General features: G+C 39.4%; 3 protein-coding genes across 6 annotated transcripts in view; 2 read left to right on the forward strand and 1 right to left on the reverse strand.

The window, feature by feature from the left end:
• LOC122572791 (RNA pseudouridylate synthase domain-containing protein 2-like) overlaps positions 1 to 10,568 on the forward strand; it is a 172,807-nt gene extending 162,239 nt beyond the window's left edge. For all 4 annotated transcript variants that reach the window (XM_043738237.1, XM_043738239.1, XM_043738238.1 and 1 more), the window contains 2 exons: positions 5,215 to 5,391; positions 6,027 to 10,568. In XM_043738237.1, the coding sequence (XP_043594172.1) occupies positions 5,215 to 5,391; positions 6,027 to 6,782 (933 nt within the window). In that variant the 3' untranslated portion in view covers positions 6,783 to 10,568. The remainder of the gene's footprint in view (positions 1 to 5,214; positions 5,392 to 6,026) is intronic.
• A 734-nt stretch (positions 10,569 to 11,302) lies between these two features.
• Positions 11,303 to 13,569, reverse strand: LOC122572795 (NADH dehydrogenase [ubiquinone] flavoprotein 1, mitochondrial). The gene is made up of 6 exons (XM_043738245.1): positions 13,453 to 13,569; positions 13,201 to 13,268; positions 12,441 to 13,109; positions 12,120 to 12,352; positions 11,815 to 12,018; positions 11,303 to 11,721 (listed from the first exon to the last, which is right to left on the reverse strand). The coding sequence occupies exons 1-6, from the start codon at positions 13,499 to 13,501 to the stop codon at positions 11,535 to 11,537; spliced, it is 1,410 nt and encodes a 469-aa protein (XP_043594180.1). The 5' UTR covers positions 13,502 to 13,569; the 3' UTR covers positions 11,303 to 11,534.
• A 48-nt stretch (positions 13,570 to 13,617) lies between these two features.
• LOC122572796 (prolactin regulatory element-binding protein) lies at positions 13,618 to 16,202 on the forward strand. Its single transcript, XM_043738246.1, has 4 exons — positions 13,618 to 14,007; positions 14,103 to 14,482; positions 14,554 to 15,248; positions 15,328 to 16,202. Exons 1-4 carry the CDS (start codon positions 13,870 to 13,872, stop codon positions 15,411 to 15,413), a joined length of 1,299 nt encoding a protein of 432 aa, XP_043594181.1. The 5' UTR covers positions 13,618 to 13,869; the 3' UTR covers positions 15,414 to 16,202.
• The last annotated feature ends 48 nt before the right edge of the window (positions 16,203 to 16,250 follow it).

Consider the following 16,250-nt stretch of genomic DNA (forward strand, 5'->3'; position numbering starts at 1 on the left):
TCTATGCATTTCGTTGGCTTATGATTAACCGCACGTCCATCGTGCAGCTGTATTTTTCCTATTAATGTTTTCTACCTGCAGTTTGACGCGCCGGTGGGCTTTGCTCATCGTCCGTGACTCGACGGCCTTCGACGTGGCAAAACAATTATGAATAATCACGCGGCAATTTTGTAATGCGTTTGTACACGCTGACTGCTTTTCATTTTGCCCGGCTCGTCTCTCCTCGCTTCCCGCCGGTCTTCTTATTTGCGATCCTTCCTCGTGTTTACCTCTTTAGATTCTCTTGTTTTCCCACCAAATTCCCGCCGTGAATGTTGCTTTGCCGTATTAATCTTGTAAAGTGCCTCGGCGCGTATTTCTTTTTTAACGATTTAAAAAAACACGTTACAATTTCGTCTTCCTTTTGCGAAAAATATTTTCTTCCAAACGTCTGCTCGTGACTCATTTTTCTAATTAATACGATAAAAGCGCAATTACGGTTCGTTGCGTGTCGTCCAAATGTAAATTCATCGAATTTTCGAACGTAAAGAGTTTCTCTACGATCAGAATTTCGGGTTTTTATCGCAGTTAGAAGATACATACAGTTTCGAACAAAGTATTAGGTCGTCCGAAAAGTTTCTTTCCTTGTTTATAAGGAAATAATGGATGCACAATATTTTTCGTTTTATATTATTTCGTCGAATTACCGATGATCCATTTTGTTCTATCAAGATAAAGATCACAAGGTTCGACAGATTAGGCTTCGCGTTCGTATAAAGATGCGTCGTTGTAAAAGACGTGTCTGTAAAAGAAAGACACTTTTCCGACGACCTAATATACCAGGCACTTACTTGCTTACATGCTATAGCGTTTTATAGAAATAGAAAGTCAGCGTACCGTGGCAATTTTTCTTTTCAAATTATTCTCACATCGATCACGTGGCAGTTTGCGACATCCTTAATGATCTCCCGATGACATTTTCACCGATTCTCAACGAACGAATGATTTATCTCACTGATGCTTCTGCCGTAATGTTTCCAACGACCAAGCACAGAATTCCAATGATTTTACAATCGTATAACTCTAACCGTACATCCTCGATCGTATCTTAACGAGGGATAATAATTTACAGCGAGTATTATACGACCGTGTAATTTTCAATTATGACGCGATCGCGTGACGAGGCAAAAACACTCTGTAGTTAATGTAATTATACCGAAATAGGTAATGAATTCTGTCAAACATTATGGAATCTTTGAACAATCGTATTATTTACGGGACTTTGGATAATTGACATTTTTCAAAGCTAAATTTTAAAGCTAGAATTTTATAATTAATAAACATCGGTGATTTGAATTTAAGTGTCGAGAAATCTAAAACTTATTAATGTCGCTAAATCAACGATTTCTTGGAACTTTTTCGCGTCGAAAAGATTCTTTATATTCAGGAAGCTATTACATCGTTGATATTCATGAAAGATGTAAACGGAAAGGAAAATAATTTAATTCGATAACTAGTTTCGTCGATCCGCAGGTAACTGCCACGAAATTGAAACTTATAACAAAGTTTCTCGGTTCGTCACGATGGCTTTCAGATTCGACGTGTCCCGCTTTTGTTTCCCCGTTTAATTTGCGGTCCTCGCTCGTACGTGGATCAAAGCCAAAGAGAAACATTAAGCGACGCTTAATTACCATTGCGCGCGTTCGGTTAATTGCCGCAAAAACATTTTTGCGACCGCGGAATGATCATTTAATTACGCCCGGGAACAACAGACCGGATCAGTTTTATTTTCCAAGCTTTTGTTCCGCGCGTTAGATTTTACGAGTCCATTCGATCGCCACCCTCGCCAGACTACGCCAAACAGTTTACGAATTCAACTCGTTTCACGTTCCCTCTGTGTGTGTATGCGTTCGCTTTATATCCTGTAAACGTTAAATTGATATACACTTGAAATTCAATGAACACGCGTAACGTTATTACGCGCTTAAAAAATAAAAGCAGAATTAATACCATTTACACGTAAAGTTTTGATCGGAAATATTTAATTGGATTGCATTTTAACGAAGGTGTAAAATAAGATGGTGCCGAACGTAACGTTATAAAAATACGAAAATACTTAGCAGTCGTTTCTGTCAGAAGCAAGAGCAAGCGCGAAAGAAGAAAAGCTAGAAAAATATTTAAAATCGAAAATCGAAGCAATTTATTATTTAAAAATTCGTAGAGTCGCGCATTTAAAAGTCACAAGTAAGCCAAAGATCGTTATATCGAGGATTGAAAGGTAAAGATTAAATCAAAAATTAGGGAAACGCGTATCGATACGATTTCGTACTATGTAACGCATAATCGTCGCAGATAATCGTGCAAATACACGAGTCTAAGAAATTGAAACGATCAAATTTCCATCGCGACGACTCTCAGATTTCGCGTATTCTGATCGCATAGGAAAAAGGAAAGGGATGAGACGCAAAGTCGAGCGACCGATGTTCGTCATCGACGATCGCCTTAAAAAATTAAGTCCGCCGCGAAAGCCTCTTATCGCGATAGAAAATAGTTTGACCTAAAGAATAGGAGTAAGGACAGAGGAGTAAGCGAGGTTTTCGCGATGTATATCCGCATGGAGCACATCCGATGCTTCCGGTGAGTGGGTCGGACAATACGATAGCGACAAAGGAGAAAGGAAAGGGCGACAGAGACATAGAAAAGGGGGTTAGTTGACGAGCAGCGAGATGAAAAGCAGGATTATCGGGTAAATCGATGGTGGTTCTCGTTGTCGCTCGGATGTCAGCGCGTCTTTACGACCTGCTACTTCCTGTTTACGTACTATTTATGCCTCTAACGATCCCTCGCCAATCAGCCTATCGACATCCTCCGCAGAATTGCTCGGACAACTCCTTCGGATTTATCGTTACGTCCGTGAATCGCAAGTGTTTCTCCTCGCGTTCACACTCGTTTGCCTTTGTCTTATCGTGGTTGTAGCGTGTATGAAATACTAACATGTATGTGTTACTTTAAATATTTATAGACAATTTAGATAACGTAGATGTTTATTCTATTAGTTTTTTTCTTCTTTTAAATATGTTTTACGTATGTCTAAAGAGTGATGTTCAAATGTCGTTCATCGTTTACGTACTTTAAGGATGCATAATTTATGTATCGCGTTCTTTCTTGTACCGTAGAACGCATTGTTTATGTATCGTGCTCTTTTTCCTACAGTATGACGAACTTACGTCTATATTTAAAGATCGTGATAGTATTAAAATTTTAGAATTTTATTTGTACCTCGCAAACGTCACTAGCAAGTTACAAATATCGGTAATATGAAAAATAAAACGTGAGAACAAGCGTTGAATATCAGCGTTAAGTGCTTCGCTATTACATTGCTTCACTACGATTAGGATAGTGACAGATTGGCGTTAATGAATCGGAGTGTTGGCGACGAGTGTTACTTGAACTACGTGTCGTTTTATAGGCCTCTTCGATGGAGTACAGTATATCTATTCCGGAAGTTTCGTCGTTGTAACTGTAGTCCAAGTAAAATTGTACTCGAAAGATCCTTTAACAGAAGTTGGAAGTTCTTCGTAGAGCAAGGAAATTATTATCGATGCACGGTGTCATTGGAATTCTCTGTTGCACGAAAATTAGTGGTAAATTAGGTATTTAACTTGAGGTAGCTACTCGACTCTTCGTATTTTCACCGCTTCTATGTCATTTTCTCCCAAATGTGTAAATTTGTCTCGACTCTACCGTGCTCTTGCAATTTTTGTGTCTCGATCGTTCGTTTCAGTGAATAAAAATACTTGCAACGTTCTAGGAAATTTTTTTCTCCACAAAATCAAAGCGCGAAATTACACGTAACGATTCTTCCGTTCCAACTTTTTGGGCTACGAGATTTTAAGACGCAAAAATGTACTTTTGCGCTTTTAAATTTCCCGTAAGTGCACAAAGATGCACGGTCTGTTTATTATATTTTGAATATATAACACAAATCGAAATCTAATTTTTGTCGACCATTGTAAGCGTTTCGCTCATTCCAGAAATTCTTTCTAATCGCATTTTTCAACGCGACAATTCCGGATCAACCATTGTGCGGCTGACACGAACACGCAATCATCGAATCATTCCCTTTTGTCATAGAGTCAATCGGTTTTGTCTCTTCGAATTGGGAGAAATTGGTCGACGTCGCATGCAGGCAGCCTGTTTGCACGTGCATTCGCGTCAAATCGTTTGCCCTAACCATCGTTGGTACCATAATGGCGTCATGCAGTCGCGCTTAGCTTCGAATTTCGATCGTATACCGCCAAGACTGCTGCTTTTCACTAACGTTATATGTTTACCCGTTGTACGTGCTGTCAGCTTGTCCAGCGAATGATGTGGTTAGTGGAAAGCATTTTTAATTTAATGGTATTGACTGTAGAGATGTACATAGTCCACGGTACACAATCCGGTTGAAAAGTAATGGGATTGCCAATATATTAATTCAAATGCTAATCGTATTTGTAGAAATCGTTCGTTTTATTCAGAGTATGTTCCTTTAGCATCGATTTATTTCAATGCCAAACATGGTCAGCCAATAAATGAATAGATTTGTGGAGATTTGCTTTTGAAATGGTTTCGAGTATTCTTTTCATGACTGTACATGACTATACTTGGAACGTATAATATGTATTCTACGTTAATTCGTAGCCAGTGTTTTATTGAAATTCTCTGTATCAAACATAGAAAATAATGGTAAAGGGAAAATCACACGATTATGACAGATGAATGATCATTGCTGCATTGTTCTATTCTGTGAAAATGTATTATGCACAAGAATTCAGATGTGCTACGAAATATTATGATATCGCTTCGATTGCGACTTGATTTGTATGGTATGTGATCGTAAAATTATAGCCAAGAAATTGTAAATCGGGTGGAAGAAAAATTATTTCAAACGAAAAATACTCTAACAGTCAAACAGATAACAATGTTGGAAAACGAAACGATTAGCTTAGAAGCTAAAATGGTCGAAGAATATTCGTGGTGGAAGAGAGGAGCACCTCTTGCAGAAACACTTCTGGTGTCTGTAAATACAATAATACAATAATCCCATTCCGCTTTTCTCGTTCTCCTTGCCGAGTATTTTTAACCGTAACGCGTAACTCGACCAATTGCACAATCCTCGATCTTCCTCGTCCTCTTTTCCGCTTCGCGTTCTGTTTTCTCGACAAATAAACCGAGCCGATCCTGGAATTGCAGGTGCACCCGTGCGGACGATACCGACACAACACGGTAGTCTTCATTCTGGCGAAGGAGTACAATTTGAAGAACCTGAGGACAATCCACAGGCTGGATAGACTGACCAGCGGTATTCTCCTTTTCGGTAGAACGCCGAAGAAAGCGAGGCAGATGGAGCACCAAATAAGAAACAGACAGGTTCGTTTCGTAACGGTGTTATGCGAGGGAAACCTGCTTAGATCCGCGGGTTTTCCAATAAATTCTGCCCAACACCGTTAGAGCCGGATTGGATAACAACAAAAAGACATGTTAGATAGCGTTTCATGTTTTGTTGAGATTTACGATTTTTACGAGGTATTATTTACAATGATGGTTCCGATCGAATGTCAAATTTGATAATAAAAGAGTATGGAATCCGTTTCGTAATAATTTTCAGTAGTATATGTAATTCATAAGTGCTATTACTATATTACTGCTATATTAATCGCTTAGTGAAAAAGTTAGATTTATTATTTAATTAAATAATTGAGTAGAGATTTAGGTAAAGTCGTGTTAGAAGATTCTCAACGGAATGTTAATTTTAATATTGAAAGAGTGACGTTGGTACTTAGGTAAGCACAATCTTTAGGATACGATATATACGTTGTTCCATTTCCTATAAAATCGAATACTCTAATAGATCGCACTGATATCAGAAAAATTATCACAATCTGGCAGCCCTTTTGAAAGTTATCTTCCATTGGTCCTGAAAGATAAATTGAGAAATTTATAGGAGGAATTGCAACTTAGAATAACCTAGTAATATCCAATAAACACATACGTTCTTATTTCAGGTTCACAAGCAATACGTCTGCAGAGTGGAAGGCGAGTTCCCCGAAGAGGAAGTGGTCTGCTCCGAGCCGATCGAGGTAGTATCCTACAAGATCGGCGTGTGCAAAGTCTCCGAGAAAGGGAAGGACTGCGTAACCCGTTTCAAGCGCCTCAGCTACAACGGCAAGTCGTCCGTGGTGCTATGCAAGCCTCAAACGGGACGAATGCATCAGATCCGTGTGCATCTTCAATACCTGGGCTATCCAGTGGTAAACGATCCTCTCTACAATCACGTTGTATTTGGTCCTGAGAAAGGAAAGGGTGGTAACATCGGGAAGACCGATCAGGAGCTGGTCAGAGATCTGATCAGCATCCACAACGCAGAGAATTGGCTTGGCATGGATGGAGATTCGGAGATGAGTCTGTTCAAGCCAAAATTAGACATAGAGGAACGCGTGTCGTTGAGCAACGACAAGGATGGATCTTCTCCATCCTCAACGCCTGGCCTAGGCGAGGAGGAACAGCAACAGCAACAGGAACAATCGCTGAAGGTGACGGTAGGCACGCAGACCGGATCAGAGCCGCCGGATTCTAGTTTCACGAACGACAAGATGACGGTAGATCCGCACTGCTACGAGTGCAAAGTGAAGTACAGAGACCCGAAACCATCCGATTTGGTCATGTACCTGCACGCGTGGCGCTACTGCGGTCCAGGCTGGGAATATGAGACTCCACTTCCGGCTTGGGCAGCCAGCGACTGGACCGAAGAAGACCGATAGTTCCGGTCCACGAAGCATCGAAACGAGCTGTCATCACCCTTCGTATCCCTTTTTGATATCCTTACCCCGTGCCTTCCATCCGCCAGCGAGCGATCTCGACCATCGTACATGTACCCATCCCTGTGACCAGGTCGCTGGACTCGCGAACAAACGAGAGACCTCTCGGTTGGTCCTCCGAGATTGGTGTCGCGTCTGGTCTGCGCTGATATTCGAGGCTCTTCGCGCCGGCAATATCGCGGTGAATCTGTCGGGATCGTTTCCAGGATGATTCTCAACGAATGGCAGGTTCACCCGTGGTATTCCGAACGTCGTAGATCATAAACGAGGAAGATTGATGGATGGCGAACTATGAGCGTCACAGAGTTAATTGGTATGAGACGAAGCGAAAGTTTGCGTGAGACAGCCTGCAGGTGTTCCGACGAATCTTCCAGGAACGTTTCAGGCCGTCCTTGATCCCTGACGCGTTCATCCGTTGTTGCGACGCGCGATCGATCTAGAACAGAGCTGCACAGGGTAGAGTGCTGTTTGCCAACTCCTTTTGCGCCATAATTTACTCGCTATTGATATTAGAGAGTCGATACGAAGCGACGGTCGTACATCATACGAGATTATCTTTTTTATAATTTTACAGCTTTACGTTAAAGAGGATAATCGAACGATTTATAGTTGATGAAATTTGCTTATAGAATTTCATTCGCTTCGTTATCAAACTTATTCCACGAGATATGTGACATCACTGCCCATAATTCTGTCCTCCCAAGAACCATTACACAATCCTGACTTAGAATAACGTAGCATCGATTAGAATTCGCGTGATTCGATCTGAATCGGTGGTATTGTGGTTATCCCATGGGGAAGTGTAGATTCTCGTCCAGGATGCACCGATGAATAGCGTAAAAAGATCGAAGCATCAACGTGGCACGAAACGATCCTGATCGGTTCTGTAAACGGGTCGATCGAACAGTCACTGCCACTGGTGCGCGCACGAGAGAAGATTGATGCAACTGTCAACCGCGAAAGCCGGAATGGATCGTTATCGTTCGTGTCCTTGATTTATGACGCAGATGGGAACAAGGAAAGCCGACGGTCTTTTCTGTTGCTCAGGTCCCCTGCGACTGGGAATCTTTATGCTTCTGATCTCGAAGGAAAGCACGCTCGAAACCGAGTCCCTTTTATGGATCTTCTTTGTTTATTTTTTTCTTTTCTTTTTTACTTTCTATCGGTAGAATATGCAAGATCGAAATAGTTCCTTCGAAATATCATGGGCAATTAGTAACGCCATTTAACGAAGACGATTGCTATTTTATGTTTCCCTTTTCCCTTTTATCAAAGGGGATTAAATAATGTTTATCAGTTATGTAACAAATGCTTCGTTCTATCAATCGAGAGACATAACGAAACTTTGAAATGTATTATGGAAACTGTATTACAGAGTACCGCAAACCCCTTAACGCAAAGCGATCTACCCTCGTTCCCTTAATTAGAAACGCCTGCAGTCACCTTTCCATAGTTATGGCAAACGATCTTCTGTGTATTTCTTAATCAGATTATCTAAACGTAGAATAGCTACAGTAACGTCATTCCCTGATCCAAGCTACCCAGAGCCCCTTAGATCAGCAAAATTCAATTCTACGACTAATAACTTCCATTCTACCATGCTTTCAATAACGTCTTACCTTTAACAACCGTTCCAGAAATCTCCACAATCACCATCCATCCACTTGTTCTTTCACAAACGTGAACTAGACGCAAACTAGAATAAAAAAGACAAGATCGTGATAGAAAATTGTTTAATCCCTTAACGGTATAGCTTGAGATACTTGGGTCCTTTTCATCTGTGCTTTTCGAATGTTATCAAATAACGTTATTAATATTTATTTCTTGTAAAAGGTTAAAAGTACGTATTTTTATACGTATTCTTTTATATGCAATACCAGAAACGCAAAAAATTCGAAGGGTAAAAAGGGATAATTGTTCTTTGAATCGTTCGTTCTGAATTTACTATTCTGTTGCTACTGTGAAAAGGTCAAGAATGTTTAAGAATTATCATCGACCAGCGTCCATCCTCGAGAACCGCGCAGACAAGGGGCTGACGTAGGAAACTGCAATAGAGACGCGTCTATTTTTATGGCTGATTATATATGCAGGAAACTAAATAGTGGCGCAGGTCCAGCGGCAGAGGTCTCCAACAATAAGCGTGATCTTGCCAGGAGGATATAGCCAACGATCATGCCAAAGAGAGCGAGCGCGTCCGGCGAACGAGAGCGAGTGTATCGGAGATGGAGTGAAAAATAATAAATGTATGTGTGTGTATATGTATGAGAGAGGGAAAGAGAGAGCTTCTTTCAAGCCATATCGTGTACGTGTACCTTGTTCCCGCGCGTCGAATAAGACCGCGTCCAAATGGCAGGACTTGCAACAAGTACAATCGAGCGAGTGAAATAACGAGATTAACGTCGTACATTATTTTGCTACGAGTCACGTTCGTCTCCTTTAGCGGGGCTATACATAGGCTTTTATCGCGTGCTCGGGATATCTGGAAGAGGTGATGAGAATGGTAAACCTTTCGGATCTTTTAATTGTTTGAAAGAATTATATTCTGGGCCAAAGATGAAGCTTGTTGTCATTTGATTGTATCACATATCCTTTTACATCCCGCTGTATCATTTCTATTCATTTTTCTTCTTCTGATAGAAGATCGTACGAACCCTTTCACTGAAGCTTCGATCGGTTCTTTTTTCATTCAAATATTATATCATTTGGTAACCCGTCTTATGGCTCATTGAATAATACACGGAGAATGGATAGTTTCAAGCGGATTATGCGATTCGTGTGACTCAGTTTCGTAAATTGCGTTCTTTTGGAGAAGTTTCGGAGGAAGTTAGAAGAAAGTGGATCCTAACGGTAGAAGACGTGCTCGAGAGAACATAACGTTTACATAAACGCCAACAACGTTGAAGTTGAAATCGCAAGAAGGGAACAAAAACCATCTTTTATACGAAAGCTTTGTAATAATCGCGAGCTATTAAATAAATTATCGAATGAGAGAATGGAACAGGATGAGAAGACACGGTTCTCGTTACCTCTCCGGATTCTTGTAAGCAACAGGCAAAACAGAGATCAGTGAACAGAGATTTTAGATAGATAGAAGTAGGAGGGAGATAACGTAATAACGGACCTATCATAAAAGACAGTGTGTGCGCTTACTAACCCAACGGGATAGCTTGCGGCGAGAGACAAAATGAAAGAAGAAAAAAAAAAGAAACAATATAGCAAGCTCTCCCGATATTGTAACAGCTAGCTTAATTTTATTTAAGTAAAAGAAAAAGAAGGGAAGAACTAACTCTCGAATATATATCGAATGAAAGAAAGACAAAGAGAAAAAAGGAATAAAAAAAGAGAAAAGAGTAAGGACGAAAGGAGAAACTCCAAAAGACAGTCTCGACTTGATAGCACAGAGACAAAAGGAGAAAAAGGAGGAGAGAGAATGTGTGAGAGAGCGAAAGAGAGAGAGAGAGAGAGAGAGTGAGTGAGTGTGTGTGTGTTGAGAGAGAGAGAGAGAGAGAGAGAGAGAGGAAGAGAGAATGAAAGAGAAAGACATCGGTCTGTAAATCGAGCGAACGCTTTTGTATGTATATACATATATATATTGTATATTGTATACGCACATTGTACCGTAATCTGAGCGATATTATTGTCTGTATCCGTAGTCAGCGGAAACGTTAGAGCTAGAATAACTTTTTTCTTGTATAATGAACGAATAAATGTAAAGTATCGTTCGGTATACACATCGTGTGCCAATGTACCCTTTATCTTTTTGTCGATCTTTGTTTCATCGTAGTCGTTCCATCTCCTTTCACACGCCTTCTTTACTTTATTCGATCCAAAAATGTACTTAATAGTATTGAATATTTTAAACATGATATTTTGCATTCTGGAAATATTCTATGTAAGAAAGAATAATGTATACAACACATATTTTGACGCGATAAAAATGTTACATGCGATTACTTGGAGGTTGAGATGTACAGGATGATTCAGTGACGATGTTAGGTAATCTCCTCTGTCATTATTTTGGAATCATAATTAAAATTGTATTCCTTGAGTAAGGAATTTATTAAAAATTTAGTAATCGGATCACCCTGTACATTTTGTTCAAATATACAGGAACAGAACTGTCACATTATATGCTATGATTTAGCGTTCGCTGTATCTCGGATTTTCAGTGAGAACGAATAAGATCGATGTTATTTCAAACAAGATTAGAAGCTGTTATTTTCTTGGATTCCGCTATCATTGAAATAAAATCACAATTCTCTTTGAGTACCTTTTACTTTAGTTTTACTTTAATTTCCCGATATTCTTCAAATTATAAAGATATTGTAAAATATCGCGTTTCACGTTCAGTTTCCATTAGAGAACGAATACTTTCCAAATTATTTTTCCTCCTATTACAGCGTGTAAAAAATTATCGAATTACCTCGAAAAATTATGTCTGCTTCTATATTAATACAGACAAATTACATTCTATCTATTTTATTTACTAGATTATCGAAAGTTGAAAATGATTTACATCGGCAAAATTATATAGGAAATTCAACAACATCGCATTTTGCATTGTTCGACTTATATATACTGTAAATAAGTACAATATTTTACAGATATATATATATTCGCACTTCTTACAATCGACTATTTCGCGATGGATAAATACTAAAACGTTCACTGATTTCTAGTTTCTCTACCTTTATTTTAATTGGACACTGCTTGCTTGCGTTCTTTAATACGTGCTTCTATTTCCGGTCTGAAATGTCTGATCAGTCCCTGAACTGGCCACGCTGCACCATCTGCCAAAGCGCAAATAGTATGCATTTCAATCTGCTTGGTCAACTCCCATAGCATATCTATCTCATGTATTTCCGCTTGTCCTTGGGCGAACCTAGACAGATATTCGTTACATGATATCCAATATATAATTTATTTCTTTTTTAAATAAAATAAAAGGAGCTAACAAATAGAACTATTTTTGTACCTTCTCATGATTTTATACATCCAACTTATTCCTTCACGGCACGGAGTGCACTGACCGCAAGATTCGTGCTTATAAAAACTGATAAGACGCGTAATAGCTTTAATAATATCAGTCTGTTTGTTCATCACGATCACAGCTGCGGTACCAAATGAGCTCTGTACTCTAACGAGATCATCGAAGTCTAATAACACTGTATCGCATACGCTGCAACACCATACGAGCGTAATTATAGCTGTTAACTCAATTTTGACCAATATGTGCTATAGACTCTTATTCCCAGTTGGTATTCAAATATATATAAGTACCTTTTGGGAATGACCGGAGTGGAAGATCCACCTGGAATCACACCTAACAGATTATCCCATCCACCGATTACTCCACCAGCATGCCTTTCAATGAGTTCCTTCAGAGGAATGGACATTTCTTCTTCCACAGTGCATGGATTGTTCACGTGTCCCGAGATGTTAAATAATTTAGTTCCGTGATTGCGTGGACGACCGAATGACGCAAACCACGCTCCGCCTCGTCGGCATATAGTCTATATATTGAAATTTCTATTTTAGAATTAAAATTTTCTATGTGTGTGTATATTTCCTAATAGCGTTAAATATACGATAATTACATACAGGGGCAACAGCGACGGTTTCGACATTTGTGACAGTGGTAGGGCACCCAAATAATCCAACATCGGCTGGAAAAGGTGGCTTTAGCCTAGGCTTTCCCTGTTTTCCTTCGATGGACTCAATGAGGGCAGTTTCTTCTCCACAAATGTACGCTCCTGCTCCTCTTTGCACAAAGATGTCAAAATCATAGCCAGAGCCACAAGCATTCTTGCCAATCAGGCCTGCCTGATAAGCTTCTGCAATGGCGACTTGCATATTTGACGCTTCGTTATAAAATTCACCACGAATATAAATGTAAGCTGCACAAGCTCCCATAGCACGGCCAGCAATTAAGCAACCTTCTACTAGCTTGTGAGGATCGTGGCGTAGAATTTCACGATCTTTGCAGGTGCCAGGCTCACCCTCATCACCGTTAACTACCAGGTATTTTGGTCTTCCATCAGAGGGCTTGTTCATAAAGGACCATTTCATGCCAGATGGGAAACCTGCACCTCCACGGCCTCTCAGACCAGATACCTTAATCTCATTAATGATCCAGTCTGCACCTTTTTCTATAATCTCCTTGGTCTTATACCAATCTCCCCTTTTCAGAGCACCCTGTAATCTCCAATCATGTCTACCATACAAATTTGTGAAGATACGATCCTGGTCAGCCAGGGGGCCACCCTTTTTCTAAGAAAAACGATAATAACACAAATCGTTCCATATTTACGTTATTTTAATACGACAAACACTAATTAAAGCGGGAATAAAATACACGCACCTTCCCTTCGGGCGCGGCATCGGCAAATGTTCTTTGCTGCTGGCTACTCAACGGTGACCCAAGGAAACCTTAAAATCATAACAAAATTTGTTCATTACATAACCTCGTTTCAACGACAATGTAAAACATCAAAATTCTTCTTAAATGTGAAAAGCATCGGAACATCGATGTTCCCTACATCGTGGTTGGCCTTGAATGACGTGAACGTCGTGAATATGGTTACAAATTAAACACAATAGCATCAAATCTTACCCAATTGTCTCCTTGGGAGCTGAAAACAACGTACAATGGTGCCAGCCATCTTGATGTTTGCGATATCGCAGAAATTCGCGATATCGAACTGTCTACTTGGAAGATCACAGTACAGCCACCTCGTAGCGCGTTCAAAAAACAAATTAATACAGTATTGAATACGTGTTCATCACTGTTTTGTCGTCTAGTCGTCTGTTTTTATGAAAGACTTACCGTAACCGTGTTGAGCGTGCGTGCGTGAGTCGAGTGAGACTCGAGTCTCGTAACTGTCGTTCGTTACTTGTAAAAAAAATTGGGAAACTCGACGGAAGTTCGGTTTTCTAGCCTAGTCATGATGCTTGGCTATCAATAGACACCTGTCTAGACGACAGTGACGAAAGCAAGAACGTTTGTCCTGGTGTAACAATTGGAAACAATATGCCTTCCAGGAGAAATAATTGTGACCTGCTGGCCAGGGTGAATTTCCCGCTGTATACGCTGCAAATGTTGACGGGTAGGCATATCTTGGTCGGTGGTGGTGGAGGATCCTCGAAGACTGGGGTTGCTAATGGCTTTGTAAGAATTCCTTCTTTTTTAGTCATTCTTACATACATATCAAAAATGAAAGTAATTTCATAATTTGTTTAAATTGAATCATTCTTCATGAACAGGAAATATTTGAATTGTCTCACAATGGATCTCAGTTCGTTGCGGAGGAAGTGACCAGACATGAAACAGGTCCCAGTGTTGTTATGAACTGTACAACGTACAGTGATCAAAAAAGGATCTGGATTGCAGCTGGTCAAGAGAGTCACTGTCAATTGTACGATGTGAGTAGTAAAGTGGTGAATATGAAGAATGGTGAGGTTGTTAAAGGAGCCAGCAGTAATTCTAAGGAAGGCATTAGACATAGAAAAAACATAGATAAAGTAGAAGAAACTGTTAAGCCTGAAGAAGGGATAGAGGAAATTAAGGATGACAATTCAAACATTAAGAGCAAGAAACTTCAATTGATAGTAAAGCCAGCAGATAGTGTACAAACAGATTTCAGGTAACTATATTTTTATAAAAATGCGCAAAGTTTCCTAAAATAATTGTTCTAAATATGAAAAATTTCTGCAGCGAGGAAGAACCACTTCAGAGGATCGTTAGAATAAATTCAAATGGAAGATTCATGGTCACTGGTGGCACGGATGGTCATATAAGACTATGGAAATTTCCACAATTACACAAACTACATGATCTAGATGCTCACACGAAAGAAATAGACGACATAGACTTCAGTCCAGACAGTACACTGATCGCAAGCGTAGCAAAGGATGGCAAAGCGTTTCTATGGAATGTGAGCAATGGTTCTAAATCCAAGGACTTAACTTGGTCACCCCCAAATGGATTGAAATATATGTACAAAAGGTGCAGGTTTAGGAAGCTGGAGGAGGACAAATCAAAAGCTCAACTCTTTATGCTCTCCAATGCAGTGGTTGGAAAGAATATTAGTTTTCTTCAAATGTGGGATGTGGAGTCTGGAAGTGTTGTCAAGATGGTACCATATAAAGAAACCCTGTCTGCTTTGGCAGTCTCGGACGATGGAAAGTTTGTGGCAGTTGGAACAATGTTCTCTGGTAGCGTGGACATATACATTGCATTCAGTTTGAGGAGAGCTTTGCACGTACCTGGTGCACATAGTATGTTTGTAACTGGCCTAGAATTCTTACCAACCAAGCTAGATGGTCCTACTATCGCTAGTAACACTGAAACTGCGGTTGTCAGCATTTCTGTGGATAACAAAATCTGTATACATAGCATACCGTTTAGACGTAAGTAATTAAATAATCTTTTTATTCATCCTTATATCGTTTTGGCAATCTTAACGTTTGACAAATTTTTCTGTTATAGACACACTACCATTCTGGTTCGTCATTATACTGATTGTCCTTAGTATTTGTGGAGCGTTCATTTTCTGTAGTTATCTCGGAATATGACCTGAGAGAATATACCTTTAATACCAAGTACTTTGCCTAGGGTATTTTAATATCATACATCGAACTTTCACAGATGTTTACAAATGTTATTGATAGTATGGGAAGGAAGGTGTAATAATCTGTTCGATTTTATGAACACGTGTGCACGATTTTTGTGACAATAGACATTACTAGCTATAATTTGTTCGGTAGTAAATAATTCACGTGCGAGATTGTCCGTGTGTTTAGAACCTCGTTCGTTCAATTAATGTTAAAACAAATGAAGTGATGCTGCGATGAGCAACTACTCTACATTAGATAAATTCTTTGATAAACATAATTGTAAATAGATATTTCTAAATAAGTTTGTGCTTGGACACACAAATAGCTACTTTTTCTTCTCATATATCTCTTACACTTTAAGACCAATTTATACGGTTTCTTTTGGTACAAAAGGCTCAGCTCATTTTGACTTTTATTGCATTTATGTGAATTGTGTCTGTGCATTGCTCACGTGTATAATGGAATATAGATGTCGAGCGTGAAATTTTATGTATGCGCCATAGTATTAAAGTTTTAGTTTTATTCCATTCTTTGATCACTATGTTCAAATAAGAAACATATTGTGATTGGTCCACTTTGAAATTTAGATTAAGCCAAGCTGGTCAAGTATAAATAGTATGCATGCATCACATGAAATTTTATCAATTTTATAATGCATTTCGCGGGAAACAATAATTTTCCATTTAAGGAAAACGTTGCCATAGAACAAGTACTGGGCAAATATACTTTGTTAAGTTGAAAATCAAACTTGTACGTTTTTACTTACCCTCTTCCGATTTTTTTAAGAGATTTAAA

The sequence above is a fragment of the Bombus pyrosoma genome, linkage group LG11 (assembly GCF_014825855.1).
Source record: "Bombus pyrosoma isolate SC7728 linkage group LG11, ASM1482585v1, whole genome shotgun sequence".
NCBI classification, from domain to species: domain Eukaryota; kingdom Metazoa; phylum Arthropoda; class Insecta; order Hymenoptera; family Apidae; genus Bombus; species Bombus pyrosoma.

Excerpts from the sequence above, each read along its gene's own strand:
- LOC122572795 (XM_043738245.1), bottom strand. The coding sequence starts at position 13,501 with ATGGCTGGCACCATTGTACGTTGTTTTCAGCTCCCAAGGAGACAATTG. Across the intron at positions 12,353-12,440 it reads AAACCGTCGCTGTTGCCCCT|ACTATATGCCGACGAGGCGG; the intron begins GTATGTAATTAT and ends TTCAATATATAG. Across the intron at positions 11,722-11,814 it reads ATGTATAAAATCATGAGAAG|GTTCGCCCAAGGACAAGCGG; the intron begins GTACAAAAATAG and ends ATATCTGTCTAG.
- LOC122572796 (XM_043738246.1), top strand. The coding sequence starts at position 13,870 with ATGCCTTCCAGGAGAAATAATTGTGACCTGCTGGCCAGGGTGAATTTC. Across the intron at positions 14,008-14,102 it reads CTGGGGTTGCTAATGGCTTT|GAAATATTTGAATTGTCTCA; the intron begins GTAAGAATTCCT and ends CTTCATGAACAG. Across the intron at positions 14,483-14,553 it reads AGTGTACAAACAGATTTCAG|CGAGGAAGAACCACTTCAGA; the intron begins GTAACTATATTT and ends AAATTTCTGCAG.